At 34.7% G+C, this 12,426-nt stretch overlaps 3 protein-coding genes across 3 annotated transcripts in view; 2 read left to right on the top strand and 1 right to left on the bottom strand.

The window, feature by feature from the left end:
- The window catches only part of LOC107667518 (small nuclear ribonucleoprotein Sm D3-like), a 3,086-nt gene extending 652 nt beyond the window's left edge, over positions 1–2,434 (top strand). Inside the window, exons 3-4 of the mRNA XM_016459194.1 lie at positions 2,035–2,092; positions 2,243–2,434. Coding sequence (XP_016314680.1) covers positions 2,035–2,092; positions 2,243–2,307 — 123 coding nt within the window. The 3' untranslated portion in view covers positions 2,308–2,434. The remainder of the gene's footprint in view (positions 1–2,034; positions 2,093–2,242) is intronic.
- Positions 2,435–2,854: 420 nt separating this feature from the next.
- p2rx4b (purinergic receptor P2X, ligand-gated ion channel, 4b) lies at positions 2,855–5,850 on the top strand. Its single transcript, XM_016459206.1, has 12 exons — positions 2,855–3,039; positions 3,356–3,503; positions 3,636–3,707; positions 3,796–3,868; positions 3,972–4,068; positions 4,155–4,235; positions 4,319–4,460; positions 4,980–5,116; positions 5,189–5,282; positions 5,372–5,437; positions 5,518–5,625; positions 5,727–5,850. The coding sequence occupies exons 1-12, from the start codon at positions 2,900–2,902 to the stop codon at positions 5,760–5,762; spliced, it is 1,194 nt and encodes a 397-aa protein (XP_016314692.1). The 5' UTR covers positions 2,855–2,899; the 3' UTR covers positions 5,763–5,850.
- A 467-nt stretch (positions 5,851–6,317) lies between these two features.
- LOC107667522 (P2X purinoceptor 4-like) overlaps positions 6,318–12,426 on the bottom strand; it is a 10,676-nt gene continuing 4,567 nt past the window's right edge. Inside the window, exons 7-13 of the mRNA XM_016459198.1 lie at positions 10,113–10,254; positions 8,944–9,080; positions 8,782–8,872; positions 8,637–8,702; positions 8,454–8,558; positions 8,194–8,301; positions 6,318–7,200 (exon numbers count right to left, since the gene is read on the bottom strand). Coding sequence (XP_016314684.1) covers positions 6,646–7,200; positions 8,194–8,301; positions 8,454–8,558; positions 8,637–8,702; positions 8,782–8,872; positions 8,944–9,080; positions 10,113–10,254 — 1,204 coding nt within the window. The 3' untranslated portion in view covers positions 6,318–6,645. The remainder of the gene's footprint in view (positions 7,201–8,193; positions 8,302–8,453; positions 8,559–8,636; positions 8,703–8,781; positions 8,873–8,943; positions 9,081–10,112; positions 10,255–12,426) is intronic.

Raw genomic sequence — 12,426 nt, 5'->3', positions numbered from 1 at the left:
ATTGGATATATATATATATATATATATATATATATATATATATATATATAATTTTTATTTTTTTATGTATATGTATGCAATGGCGTAGCAAGGCTCTAACTTGGTTAACGTATTGTTGATTAACGTTACATGTATTCACAAGCTGTTTTATTTACGGTATAAATGCTTGGAAATAATATTTAACGTTTTCAAGTCCGTTCATCATTTGTAGCATGCAAGCAGCCACCCAATAATCGCAATAAGCTTTGTGCTTTACTTCTATTAAAACACAAAGTGTCAGCCTTCTGTCAACTTTATAATAAAATACTACAAACAATAAATGTGGTTTTTTTATGCTTCTAAATTTGTGATAACTATATTTGTCTCAGTTCAAGCAGCATGTGAATCAATGATATTTTCCTCTTTAATATTTGCTGCACGAAATAAACATGAATAAATATTTGAATGCATGTTGAAAAAATCAGAACAATTTAAAAAAACAAATGTTTCATGAAATCGATCAATTAGAGTTTAAAAAAACGTCAATAAGCCTACATTTTACGTTCTATGTTAAATGTAAAGAATGACAGGTTGGATGCCACAGACTTTTTATTTTATTTATTTTTATTTTTTTGGCGGAGTATAGGTGGAATTTTCACCTTAACTTCACGCAATATAACATGATTTAATTATCGTAATTTTGACTTTATTCGTAAAATATTATGACGTTAATCTTATTTTTCAACGTGGCACTAAAATGCAGCCATAGGCTATTTGTACTGCATGCAAACACAATCTTGGCACAGAAGCCCAAAAAACAAAAAATAAATTAATTAATGAAATACTAAGGAGAAATTTTAATTATTTATTAATGAACTAGTATTTTCTGAGTCAGTGTCACAAGATGAAGTTGACGATCCTGACTCGCCATCTCCTCAGGACGCGCGCCTTTAGAGAGAAATACATCTTTATGGATTAACCTACATAATGAAAGCGTTTTTGTTTTCGATTTGAATTATTTAGTTTCAAAGTATTTAAAGCATTCTATTAGATATATTTATCATGTCTGTGAAATGCAAGTATTCGCTGAGTTTTGGTTCATCATTGTGAAGCGCTTCTGCTCAAGACCAAGACGACAGAAAGCGCATCCTGTTTGTTTTCCTTATTTTACAAAAGCACAGGTTTTTGTTGATATTGTTTGTGAGTGCACACAAATAAAAGTAGACCCTTTACAATTCCGAATAATATATTACTCTTACCTTTATGAGCAAAAATGACAGCGTATGTTAAGTTTCCACTCTTAAGAAAAAAATGCAAGTGATCGCGCTGGCGCCTCCATGTCCTGCAAAGCGTGCTTCAGCTTCCACTCTCCGCACAAAAGACTGTATATGCATCTAACAGCACACATTTATCTAGGTTACATTTTTTTATTAATATTGTGAATTGCATGAAGTGTTTTATGTCTATAGATTTTATTTTAGGCAAGTCGTGTTGATTTGAGAAGGCAACATATGCTCAACTCAGTCCGCCGCTGGCCGCTTGGTCGTTACTTAAAAAAAAAAACGTGAATTTAACAAACATAAAATGTTCCAAACATATTTCTAAATTAACTTAATAAAGAAACGAAAAGAAATATAACCACTTTTCCATTAAAAACCAAAACTGGACTAGCCTATTTGCTGCAACAGCAGCTGTGTAACGGGGAAGAAAGAAAGCAAGAGAGAGAAAAAAGACACGGGCTCAGGTCAGACTCAGGCCGAGAATATTCTGATAAGCTGTCGGACAAGGGCCGGCCCGTGCAAGGCTCTATTCGTTTCCTCGTTTCAATTAAAGGTTCCTCCTCGGCTCGGCGGGCCCACAATACGCCTGGGCCCATATGCACCTGCATACCTAGACGCTACGCCCTTGTTATGTATGTGTGTATATATGTATATGTATATGTATATGTATATGTGTATGTGTATGTATGTATGTATATGTTTGTTTGTAACAGGGTTTGTACAAAAGTACACCAGTCTCTTGAAAAGGTTGAAAAGGGTGTCTTTTTTTATGAAGAACAAAAATCAGGCCGCTGGTGCAGGTCGAGGAAAAGCAGCTATTCTCAAAGCCCAAGGTATATACAGCCTCTTTACTCCAGTCCACACGTCTAACACCAAACGTGTTTTTTTTAGAGAATTAATGTGACATTAGTGATTTATATTGTTTTTATAAAGATTATATTAAAACAGCAATCAAACTAAAGTTTGCATTAATGTTTTCGCAGTGGCTGCCAGAGGCCGTGGCCGGGGTGGACCAGGACGAGGGAACGTGTTCCAGAAGAGGCGCTAGTTTTATGTTGATTGATTTTTTTTTTTTTTTTTTAGATTTTTTTTTACCATCATTTTGGTCTGATGCATTTTATAATGTTCATTTTATGCTTTGGGAAATAAATGGGTGATTTTGCTATTTTCCCTGATTCTGTGAGTTTTTCTGGTGTTTTTTTATTTTACTTAGCATGTTTCTAGTTCTTTATATATCAGCAGCCATACTAAATGAGCTGTCAAGTTTTAAGACGCTACAGTGAAACAAATGCAGTGAGAACACTAATGTATTTTCTTAAATAATTATAGCAACTGTGCTGTTGGTGATGATTGAGGGTGTTCAACCGCTTGATTTACATGAGTTTCACACGGTTATAGATACTGGCTTGCAAATGTGAGGAGTGCAAATGTTACTGGGTACCTAACAGATGTTTAACCAAATATCCGCAGGTGGCTGGCAGTGCATATCTTAATACTTTCATTAATCCTGCATGTTAAGAAATTACATGCAAAGCATATGTAAATTATATTGAAAAGTATAGTAGATGTACTACAGGCTGACAAGAGTGTTCTGACCTTACACCAAGTACTGCGGTTTCATAGTGGACATTTCTTCAGCAATGGGCTGTAAAAACTGCTGCAGTATTTGCCTCCAATGTCTCTTTGGTTATGAAACCAATGTAATGCTGGTTATTAATAACAAAGGTGTGGGAGCCCTCTTCAGACTGATCCAGTTTTTGATCATCGCCTATGTTGCTGTGTGAGTACATTTTTAAAACATTATACAGCATTTAATCTTTGTAAGAAATATTGATTGCATCTACTTGTATGCATCTCATTTTTAAGACTCTGAATAAGAGTGTAATTAAAGCTTGAAAAGCCTGAGGTAAAGGTATTTAAAAACCGTTTTCCATTTCTGGTCTATGCTAAATAAATAATTTAGCGACTGAGAAAAAAGTGCTTTCTTCCTTTGTTACAATAAATGTGTATGCTTTTACACCCACGTTTAAGCGTGTTGTGCTCTTGGAATGTAATGCAGTCTTAGCCTAACTCCATATCTGCATTGTACTGTTAAGATATGTCTGCTGGATTCAGCGCGCTTACCAGGACACAGACTCCGTGATCAGCTCGGTCAGCACAAAGGTGAAAGGAAACATTTTGACCAATACATCCATTGAGGGGGTTCATGTTTGGGACGTACCTGAATATGTTATCCCACCCCAGGTATCTATATTTGTTTGACAGGAACCCATTGCAATAGTTTCTCTGAGAGTTGTTTTGTTTGTCCATATGGCATATGCTTTTTGTAGAAATGAATTCCAGATTCAATCAGCCTTGTTTTTGCTTATTTGGTAGGGAGAAAAATCGTTCTTTGTGTTAACAAATGTGATTCCGACTCCAGGCCAGACACAGAGCAAGTGTCCTGAGGTACGATCGAACACTTCCATATGTTTTGTCCATTTTCACACAAGAAGAGAACGTTGCATGTTGAATTACAAATGATTCATTTTTACAGATTCCGAGTTTAGTCACGAAGTGTGAATCTGACAGTGATTGCATAGAGGGACAAACTGAAGTCCATGGCAATGGTATGCGTTTATGTTCTCTCAACAGTACTGCGTAATAATTCAGTGTTTCTGATGTAAGCTGTAAGTCAATGGCACAAAATAAACTGTGTGTTCCTCCTCGCAGGTGTTCAGACTGGACATTGTGTGCAGTATTCTGATACGATCAAAACCTGTGAGGTGCAGGCATGGTGTCCGCTTGAAAATGACACCATCATTCCAAAGTGAGTGTCTTTAGCAAAAGTGGGCAAGTTTGATGACCTTTGCTCAACTGAAACTGTGAATATTAATATAGTCTGTGATTGTACAGACCTGCTCTTCTAGGTGCAGCAGAGCACTTCACAGTGCTCATCAAAAACAACATACAATATCCAAAGTTCAATTTTAGAAAGTAAGTTCATGCATTTGGAATTCATTGACTGTAATTCCAAATGTTAGTGTGCTAGTGATTCTATTGTTTTGTGTTATTTCTAGGCGAAACCTTCTGCATCACATCAACTCCACATACTTAAAAAACTGCACGTTTGATCGTAAAACAGACCCACACTGTCCTATTTTTCGTCTGGGGCACATGGTAACTGAGGCAGGAGAGGACTTCAGCGTCATGGCTCTTAAAGTCTGTATTTAGTAAAGCTGTATATCTGTTTTACTTATTTATATACACAACTGTCAAAAATGTTTAAATAAATGAGTACTTGAAGCAAGGATGCATTAAATTGATCACAAGTGACAGCAAAGACATTTATGTTATAAAAGCGTTTGGTTTCATTGATACAACAACACGACACTGATAATAATAAATGTTTCTTGAGCATCAAATCAGCATATTAGAATAATTTCTGATGGATCATGTGAAACTGAAAATTCAGCTTTGCCATCACAGGAATAAATTACATTTTAAAATATTTTAATACTGAAAATAGTTATTATAAATAGTAAAAATATCATTTACTGTATTTTTGATTAAATTAATGCAGCCATTGTGAGCATAAGAGACTTCTTTTAAAAACATTTAAAAGAATGTACTGACCTTGAACTTTTGAAGTGTATTTAGATTAGTATTTTACTTACATTTATATTTATAGAAGTACTATACGTTAATTACTGTAGTTGACAGTGTGTTTTAATGTTGAAGGGTGGTATTATTGGGATTTTCATTGACTGGAATTGTGACTTGGACTTCCCAGAACGTTTCTGCATTCCCAAGTATTCTTTTAGCAGACTGGACAACAAAAATCCTGAAAATAACGTTGCCCCTGGCTACAATTTCCGGTAAATGCAGTTAAACTGATTTAGATTTTTGATTGTAAAGCTAGAGGGTAACAATTTTGTTCTTTCCCCCAGATTTGCAAAATATTATAAAAACAATAAAAGCATTGAAACACGGACATTGATAAAGGCCTTTGGAATCCGCTTTGATGTCATTGTGTTTGGGATGGTTTGTCTACTAGTCTACTAGTAAAAAATAATAACAAGCATCTATTTATTCAATTTTCGTTATCATTTAATCTCTAATGGTCTCTGCAGGCTGGTAAATTCAATATTGTGCCCACTATTGTCAATCTTGGTGCCGCTCTTGCCTGTCTTAGTTTGGTAAGCTTTTTTTCAGATACCTATTTGAGTAAAATGCCTTTGGCTCAATCATTTTCATGTTGTTCCTGAACTTCTCCCAGGTGACTGCTATTTGTGATTGGGTCATGCTTACTTGTATGAAGGACCATGACCAGTATGCCAAACGTAAATTTATTCACCTGAACCAAAACGGTGACAGTGTGCCACTGGTAAGTAAAAGTTAAAGCAATTTATACTATATGTAATTTTTTTATTTTTTTTTTACGCAAAATTAGACTTATAAAAATTATATTATTTTATACTGTTATAGAGCTCCATGGAGACAACCTCATATGGGACTCCATGATGGAGTGAACTGGACACTTTCACCGCACTTAAAACCAGTAAAACTCAATGGCCCGGGTTCATAGACAGGGCTTAGCCTAAACCAGGATTAGGCCATAGTTCAATTAGGACATTTAAGTAATTTTTATAAACATGCCTTAGAAAAAAGCATTACTGGTGTGCATCTTAAGACAAAACAAAGGCACTGGCATGTTTTAAGATCAGTCAGTGCACATTTCTTTCAGTTGAAACAGCTCAGATTTACATTTTAGTCTAGGACTAGGCTTAAGCCTAGTCTGTGAAACCGGGGGTATATGTTCTTGTATATATCCAATATATACACTACTCTTCAAAAATTTGGGGCTGGTAAGCTTGTTTAAAGAAATCTCTTGGTCACCATTGCTGCATTTATTTGATAATTTTTTAATAATTTATTAAATAATTTGATAATAAAATACAGTAAATATTACATTATAAAAGAACTGATTTCTACTATACATTTCAAATGTAATTTATTCCTATGATGGCAAAGCTTTTTTTTTACCACAAATGTTTGAATGGTAATGTATACTAACTTTTGTTTATCCATCACATTTGAATATGATATAATTTTTTATTCATTACAGTTTGTGAGTGTATCAGTGTTTAAATCACACTTAAAATGATTAGTAAATCAGGTTGGCTGTACATGCTTGACCTCTTCATTTGTTTTATTAAGTTCAAAGGCATCTGTGTTAGTAAAAGCATACTGACAGCATTTTTGTGGTTGAAACAATTTGGTTGCTTTGCAGGTTAAAATTGTAAAAATCACTCATCATATTCTGTATTATTGATTGTGGTTTATATAATTCCCTTTTAGGCATTGTCATTGTGATTGAATGTCTAATCATAAACTGAATAAAGTCTTATCTATTGAAGTCTGTCTGAGACGGTACAGCCTGATAGAGTCTAAGGCCACTGTATTTCCCATCAGGGCTGGGGTATTCTGCTCTTATCCTCCATATACAGCAACTGGGTATTACTGGAACAGCATCTCTAGGTGTGCTGTCACCAAAGCGCCATCTAATGAATTGAGTATAGGCCCCATGGCGCAGCTGAGCCTCCTCACGCAGCTCCGCTAGGGGATCCACATAGAACAAAGCGGTCTCCAGGACGGACCGACTGACAACCAGTGTAGAAAAGAGCGGGGAGGAGGTTATGCAGCGTCCTTTCCTCGACCGACAGCATAGCTGCTCCTGCAAAGAGTCGGAAGGCCGGCAGCAGCCACACTGACACCAGGCCGGACACCCAGACTGTGGCATCTCCAGTAATGGTGTGTCAGTGCTTTGTCTGCTGCTGTGACTTCTGGGAAGGTTTTCATCCACTTTTAGGCCACCACTCTGGCTGTTCTGTAAAGGCTCACTTCTGCTTTGACCACACTGCAGAACACTCATCTGAGTCTTCATGCTCGCCAAATCATTCTGAAAGAGAACAGGGTTATTACAGTTTGCTAAAACCCCCCAAAAAAATGCTACTTTATTTCAGCAAGTTGGTAAGGCAACATTTCTAATTTTCATTTAGTTTAACTTGATTTACTAAACTAAAACCGAAATAAAAAGTAAAACCTATATAGACATAAAAAAAACAACAACAAAAATAATAAATAGACTACAATATTACATAAAATTTACAACAAAAATGACAAGAAAATTATATAAAAATAAAAACTAATTCAAAATATTAATACAAAATATCATTGTATCTCATAGTATAGTTTACTTTTGAGTTAACGCAATGCCATATAACAAATAACATTAAATCAGTCTGACCAAATATTAAAATTCATTGATGAAAATGAAAGTCATCATTTACTCATCCTAATACTGTTAGGAGATCATTTAAAAGGAGATAATTTAATGAATTTCATACAATGTCAGTACATATCGACTCTTAAAACACTCATAAAACACCCAAGTATGTCAGCAAAGGTACATGCTGCTTTCTGATCATTTTCACAGTATTTTAACACCATTTTCACAATTTTACCAGAAAAATAATGGTGGCAAACCATTGTAAAAGATGCATTGACGGTGCACAGGATTTTGCCATTTATGATTTTACAATATCATTATTTAAATATCAGGGTGCTTTTCACCAAAAACAATCAGAGGACTTGAGAAATGATTAGTGAGCCACATGGAGTGTTCGCTGACACTTCTGGGTGCTTTATCAGTGTGAAAGTGAGTCAGGATATACTGCCATTGTATTGAATTCATTGTGTTCTGCAGAAGAAAGCAAGCCTTACAGGCATGGAATGACACGAAGATGAGTAAATGATGACAGAGCTTTCTTTCCGAGTGAACTAATCCTTTAATTCGGTTTTAGAAAATACAAAATGCCTTTTTGAATATTTAATAACAAGTATTAATTCACGGGCAAGCATGTGACAATATAATATGAGGAACTTAACTTACTCTGCGCTGGTGTAAGGAAAGGGGTTTTGTCTCCTGTAGTCTTTTCTTTCTGGATTTTTTCACCACCCTTAACTGGTCCTCATCCACAAATGACACACAAAGGAAGCACTGCAACAAACACAATACTAAATGCTAGATTCATGTGTACAGAATCTCAGTTTAAGCTGTATTTAGCCCGTGTAAAGCATTAACGATATAAAAACTGCACACAACAAACTGAAGTGCTATCCACTATGTCAGTGTTTCTAAGGTGTGTTCACCTCTTCTCTGTCCTGTACGGCCTCAAACTTCCTCTCAGTGTAGTTCTGTTTTGCCTCTTTGGAGTAACAGCCGGTCCCAATAAGCCAGTCCAGGAATACTGTTGTCTAAAGACAAACTCAATGGTAAACATTTCATTACTTCAAACACTTTTCCGACTTGCTGAGTGTTTAAGGGTTACTCACAAGAGCGTAATACGAGAGCGTAGATCCAATGTAGATGATTAGCTGAATGATGCTGAACTTTCCAGCCTGCGAAGAATTTAGAGAACTTTTTATATGCTAAAGCTAACATGCAAAGTAATGACAACATAGTATAATATAATCTCACCTTCCCAAACACCATCACATCAAACCTAATCCCATACATTTTAAAGAGCGTTCTCTGCTCCTCACCATTCACTGTAGAGTATCTTGCAAACCTACACGAAAGAATGAATTTCAATATCACACACAGTTCACATATTTTCAATATGATTTAAGTTGTTCACACCTGAAATTGAGCCCAGGGTACAAGGTTCGGTTGCTTTCTTTTTCATCCAAGCGACGGAATGAGTATTTGGGCAGACAGCTGTGAAAGATGTGGTTCAGGTCACAGTCCCAGTTGATCTGGATCCCAATCACACCACCCTGTGGAGCAGATACTACCAGCAATGTAAAAACTGATAAAAATTTACTAGCCTACTTTGCAACTAAATTACACAAATACACTACTGTTCAAAGGTTGTGGTCAGTAAGATTTTCATTTAAAGAAATTAATACTCTTATTCAGCAAAAATGCATTAAAATAATAAAAAATGATAGTCAAGACATTCATAATGTTACAAAAGACTTCTATTTAAAATAAATGCTGTTCTTTCTAACTTTATATGAAAAGAACAGATCACTGTTTCTATAGCCTATATTAAGCAGCACAACGGTTTTCAACATTGATAATAAGAAGAAATGTTTCTTGAGCTCCAAATCAGCATACTGTATTGGAATGATTTCTGAAGGATCATAAGACACTAGTGACTTAAATTCAGGATACTTTGCTGAATAAAAAGTAAAAAAGAACAAAATTTATTTAAAAAAAGAAATATTTTCTAATAATATACACTACCATTCAAATGCTTGGGGTCAGTAATTTTTTTCTTTTTAAAATACTTTTGTTTTTTTCAGCAAGGATGTGTTAAATTAATAAAAAGTGATTGTAACGACTTATATTTTTAGAAAATATTTCTATTTTAAATAAATGCTGTCCTTTTTTTTTTTTTTTTTTTTTTTTTTTTTTTTTTTTTTTACTTTTTATTCAAAAGTATCACAGGTTCCAAAAATATTAAGCAGCAAAAACAGTTTCTAACATTGATAATAAATCAGCCTGTTGTTAATAAATCAGAATGATTTCTGAAGAATCATGTGACACTGAACACTGGAGTGATGGATGATGAAAATTCAGCTTTGCATCACATGAACAAATAATATTTTACAGTATATTAGAAAATCATTATTTTAAATAGTAATAATATTTCACAATATTACTGTTTTTTCTGTATTTTTGATCAAATAAACGCATCCTTGATGAGCAGAAGAAACGTCTTTAAAAAACATTAAAAATCGTACTGATCCCAAACGTTTGAACGGCAGTGTATGTCCTAGTGTGCTTGGAAAGAAAGGTTTTACCTCTACTGCCATCTCTGAAAAGTTCTCCTTGGCCTCACTCACGATGTCTCCCAAACGGAAAATGGGGCAGTATGGATTTTTGTAGCGGTTATAAATGCAACCTTTAAGGTCAGTGCCTTTCATTTGAGGCAGGATGTTTCTTCTAAGAGAAAAACATAAATGGATGGCTATATTATCAGTTTTTGAATACTAAATATAAGGAGCTTCCTTCTGCCTAACATTTAATGATGTTTTATTAACAAGGTTCGGGAGGAGCACGATCAGATAATCAACCAATTTGGCACAAGTGTAACTCGTTTAGCTAATCATCCTAACTAGCACAATACCTATATATATATATATATATATATATATATATATATATATACAGCCTACTTACCTCTATCCTATGACAGTTTTCCGGCATCTCTCCTCCACCCCAACTCCTCACTCTTAATCTATTTTCATCCCATACTAGGGATAGGGGGAGTTCTCTGGGCTTAGGGCCCTCCCCCAGGACAGCACGCCAAAATATGCTTACTATTTGATCAATCAGATTATATGTAAGGGTGAACTCGTGAAAGTTAAATGTTATTGTTACTGCTAACAGTTCACGGTTTATTTTAAGGTGTCCTTGTTACACATTACATGTACTTACTATTATAATAACAATAAATTATGCATAATGACATGCAAGTGACCCTAAACCAAACCCTAATCCTAACCCTAACCATATAGTAAGTACATGTAGTTAATTAATATTAATCAGTACTTAAATGTATAATTACACTGTAACAAGGACACCTTAATAAAGTGTAACCCATAAAGTATGTTAGTGCACCAACATTTGTACAGTAAATATAATAGCATTTGCAACTATAAAACTTGTGTACTACCTTATGTAATTAAATGCTGGAAATCTGATGTTATTCTTGATCATCACAGTGAAATTTTCTGCAGATGCCAAAAGAGCAGACCTGGGGAAACAGAAATGAAAACCTGACATAAGAAAACTTCCGTACACCGAATCTCTGTTCATATAAAACTGCAACTTCCTCAAACAGATTCCTCAAATGTCTCTTTGGTGGCATTGGTAGCTTTGAACTGCAGTGTCAACTGTTTTTTATTCATTTTGCAGCATAGCTGACGATGAGCTGTTTTCTATTGCCAAATAGCTTTGCTGTCACCGTAAGTTTGAATCTTAATTAACAAACAACAACAGTATGCAGGACAAACAGTCAATCAAGAGTCAATCCTACATTCAATTATGACAAAATACTGTCATGAAACTGGTACAGTTCACCAAAAAATTAATATTCGGTCATCATTTACTCAACTTTGTGTCATCCCAAACCAGCATGACTTTCATATTTCGAATGAAAAATGTCTCAGGTTTTTTTGGAACATACAATGAAAGTCATTTGAGACTTTCATTATATGGACAAAAACATTTTTATATTAACATAATATCTGCATGTGTTACATACAGGTTTGGAACGACACAAGAATAAGTAAATAATGACAAAATGTTATATTAAAACTATCCCTTTAATATAAATGATCACATTACAGCACCTGGGATTCCTCTTGTTCTCAATGGGGCACCAAGCTGTAACTTCACATGTTTTCTTTAGTACATCTAACTTCACACAGCCACCTGTTTGAACACCTTAGAGACAAACACAGGAACAAACCTCAGATCATGGAAAAACATCCAATAATGGTTTAGGTTTTCAGTGATATAAAATACAGCTCGGGTAGTGTTATTCGAATATTCAAACAATTCAACATTTAATTTCATATCAAAATAAGATTGGTCTGACATCGAAATACTTCCTCTCAAGCTGCATGACTTAAAATAGTTTCTTTATATAACATTACCATGGCTATGTTGGTCAGAAAACCCTTTCTCACAGTCTTTATCTGTTCGACACAGTTTCCCATGTGGTAGAACCTGAAGTGTGAACATAAAACCGTCTGTTGAATGGATTATATTTGGCTTAAAATAGTAGTGGTGAATAAAAAAAGAGCATTTTATAAGGCTTAAGATACATTTTGTATTGTATTACCAAATAAACTGAAATTAGAATAGCTGCACTTACCTCGGGGCAATTACCTTGTTTTTGGTTCTTTGTTACAATGACATTTGTCGCCACAAAAAAGGAGTTTCTTCCCTGCCGAAATAAAACAAGAACAACATTATTTATTACCTTTATTTGTTTATTACCTTAACTTACTACCTCGTTTTTAAGAGTCACTGGGATAAGCATAAATCTGTTTTTGTGGCATGAAAAAATTATAATAATAAATGGTGTACTGTTACCTGATATGGTCC

The sequence above is a fragment of the Sinocyclocheilus anshuiensis genome, unplaced genomic scaffold (genome assembly GCF_001515605.1).
Source record: "Sinocyclocheilus anshuiensis isolate Anshui unplaced genomic scaffold, SAMN03320099.WGS_v1.1 scaffold1132, whole genome shotgun sequence".
In the NCBI taxonomy this organism is placed as follows: Eukaryota; Metazoa; Chordata; class Actinopteri; order Cypriniformes; family Cyprinidae; genus Sinocyclocheilus; species Sinocyclocheilus anshuiensis.
This window is presented reverse-complemented; position numbering and strand designations above follow the sequence as displayed.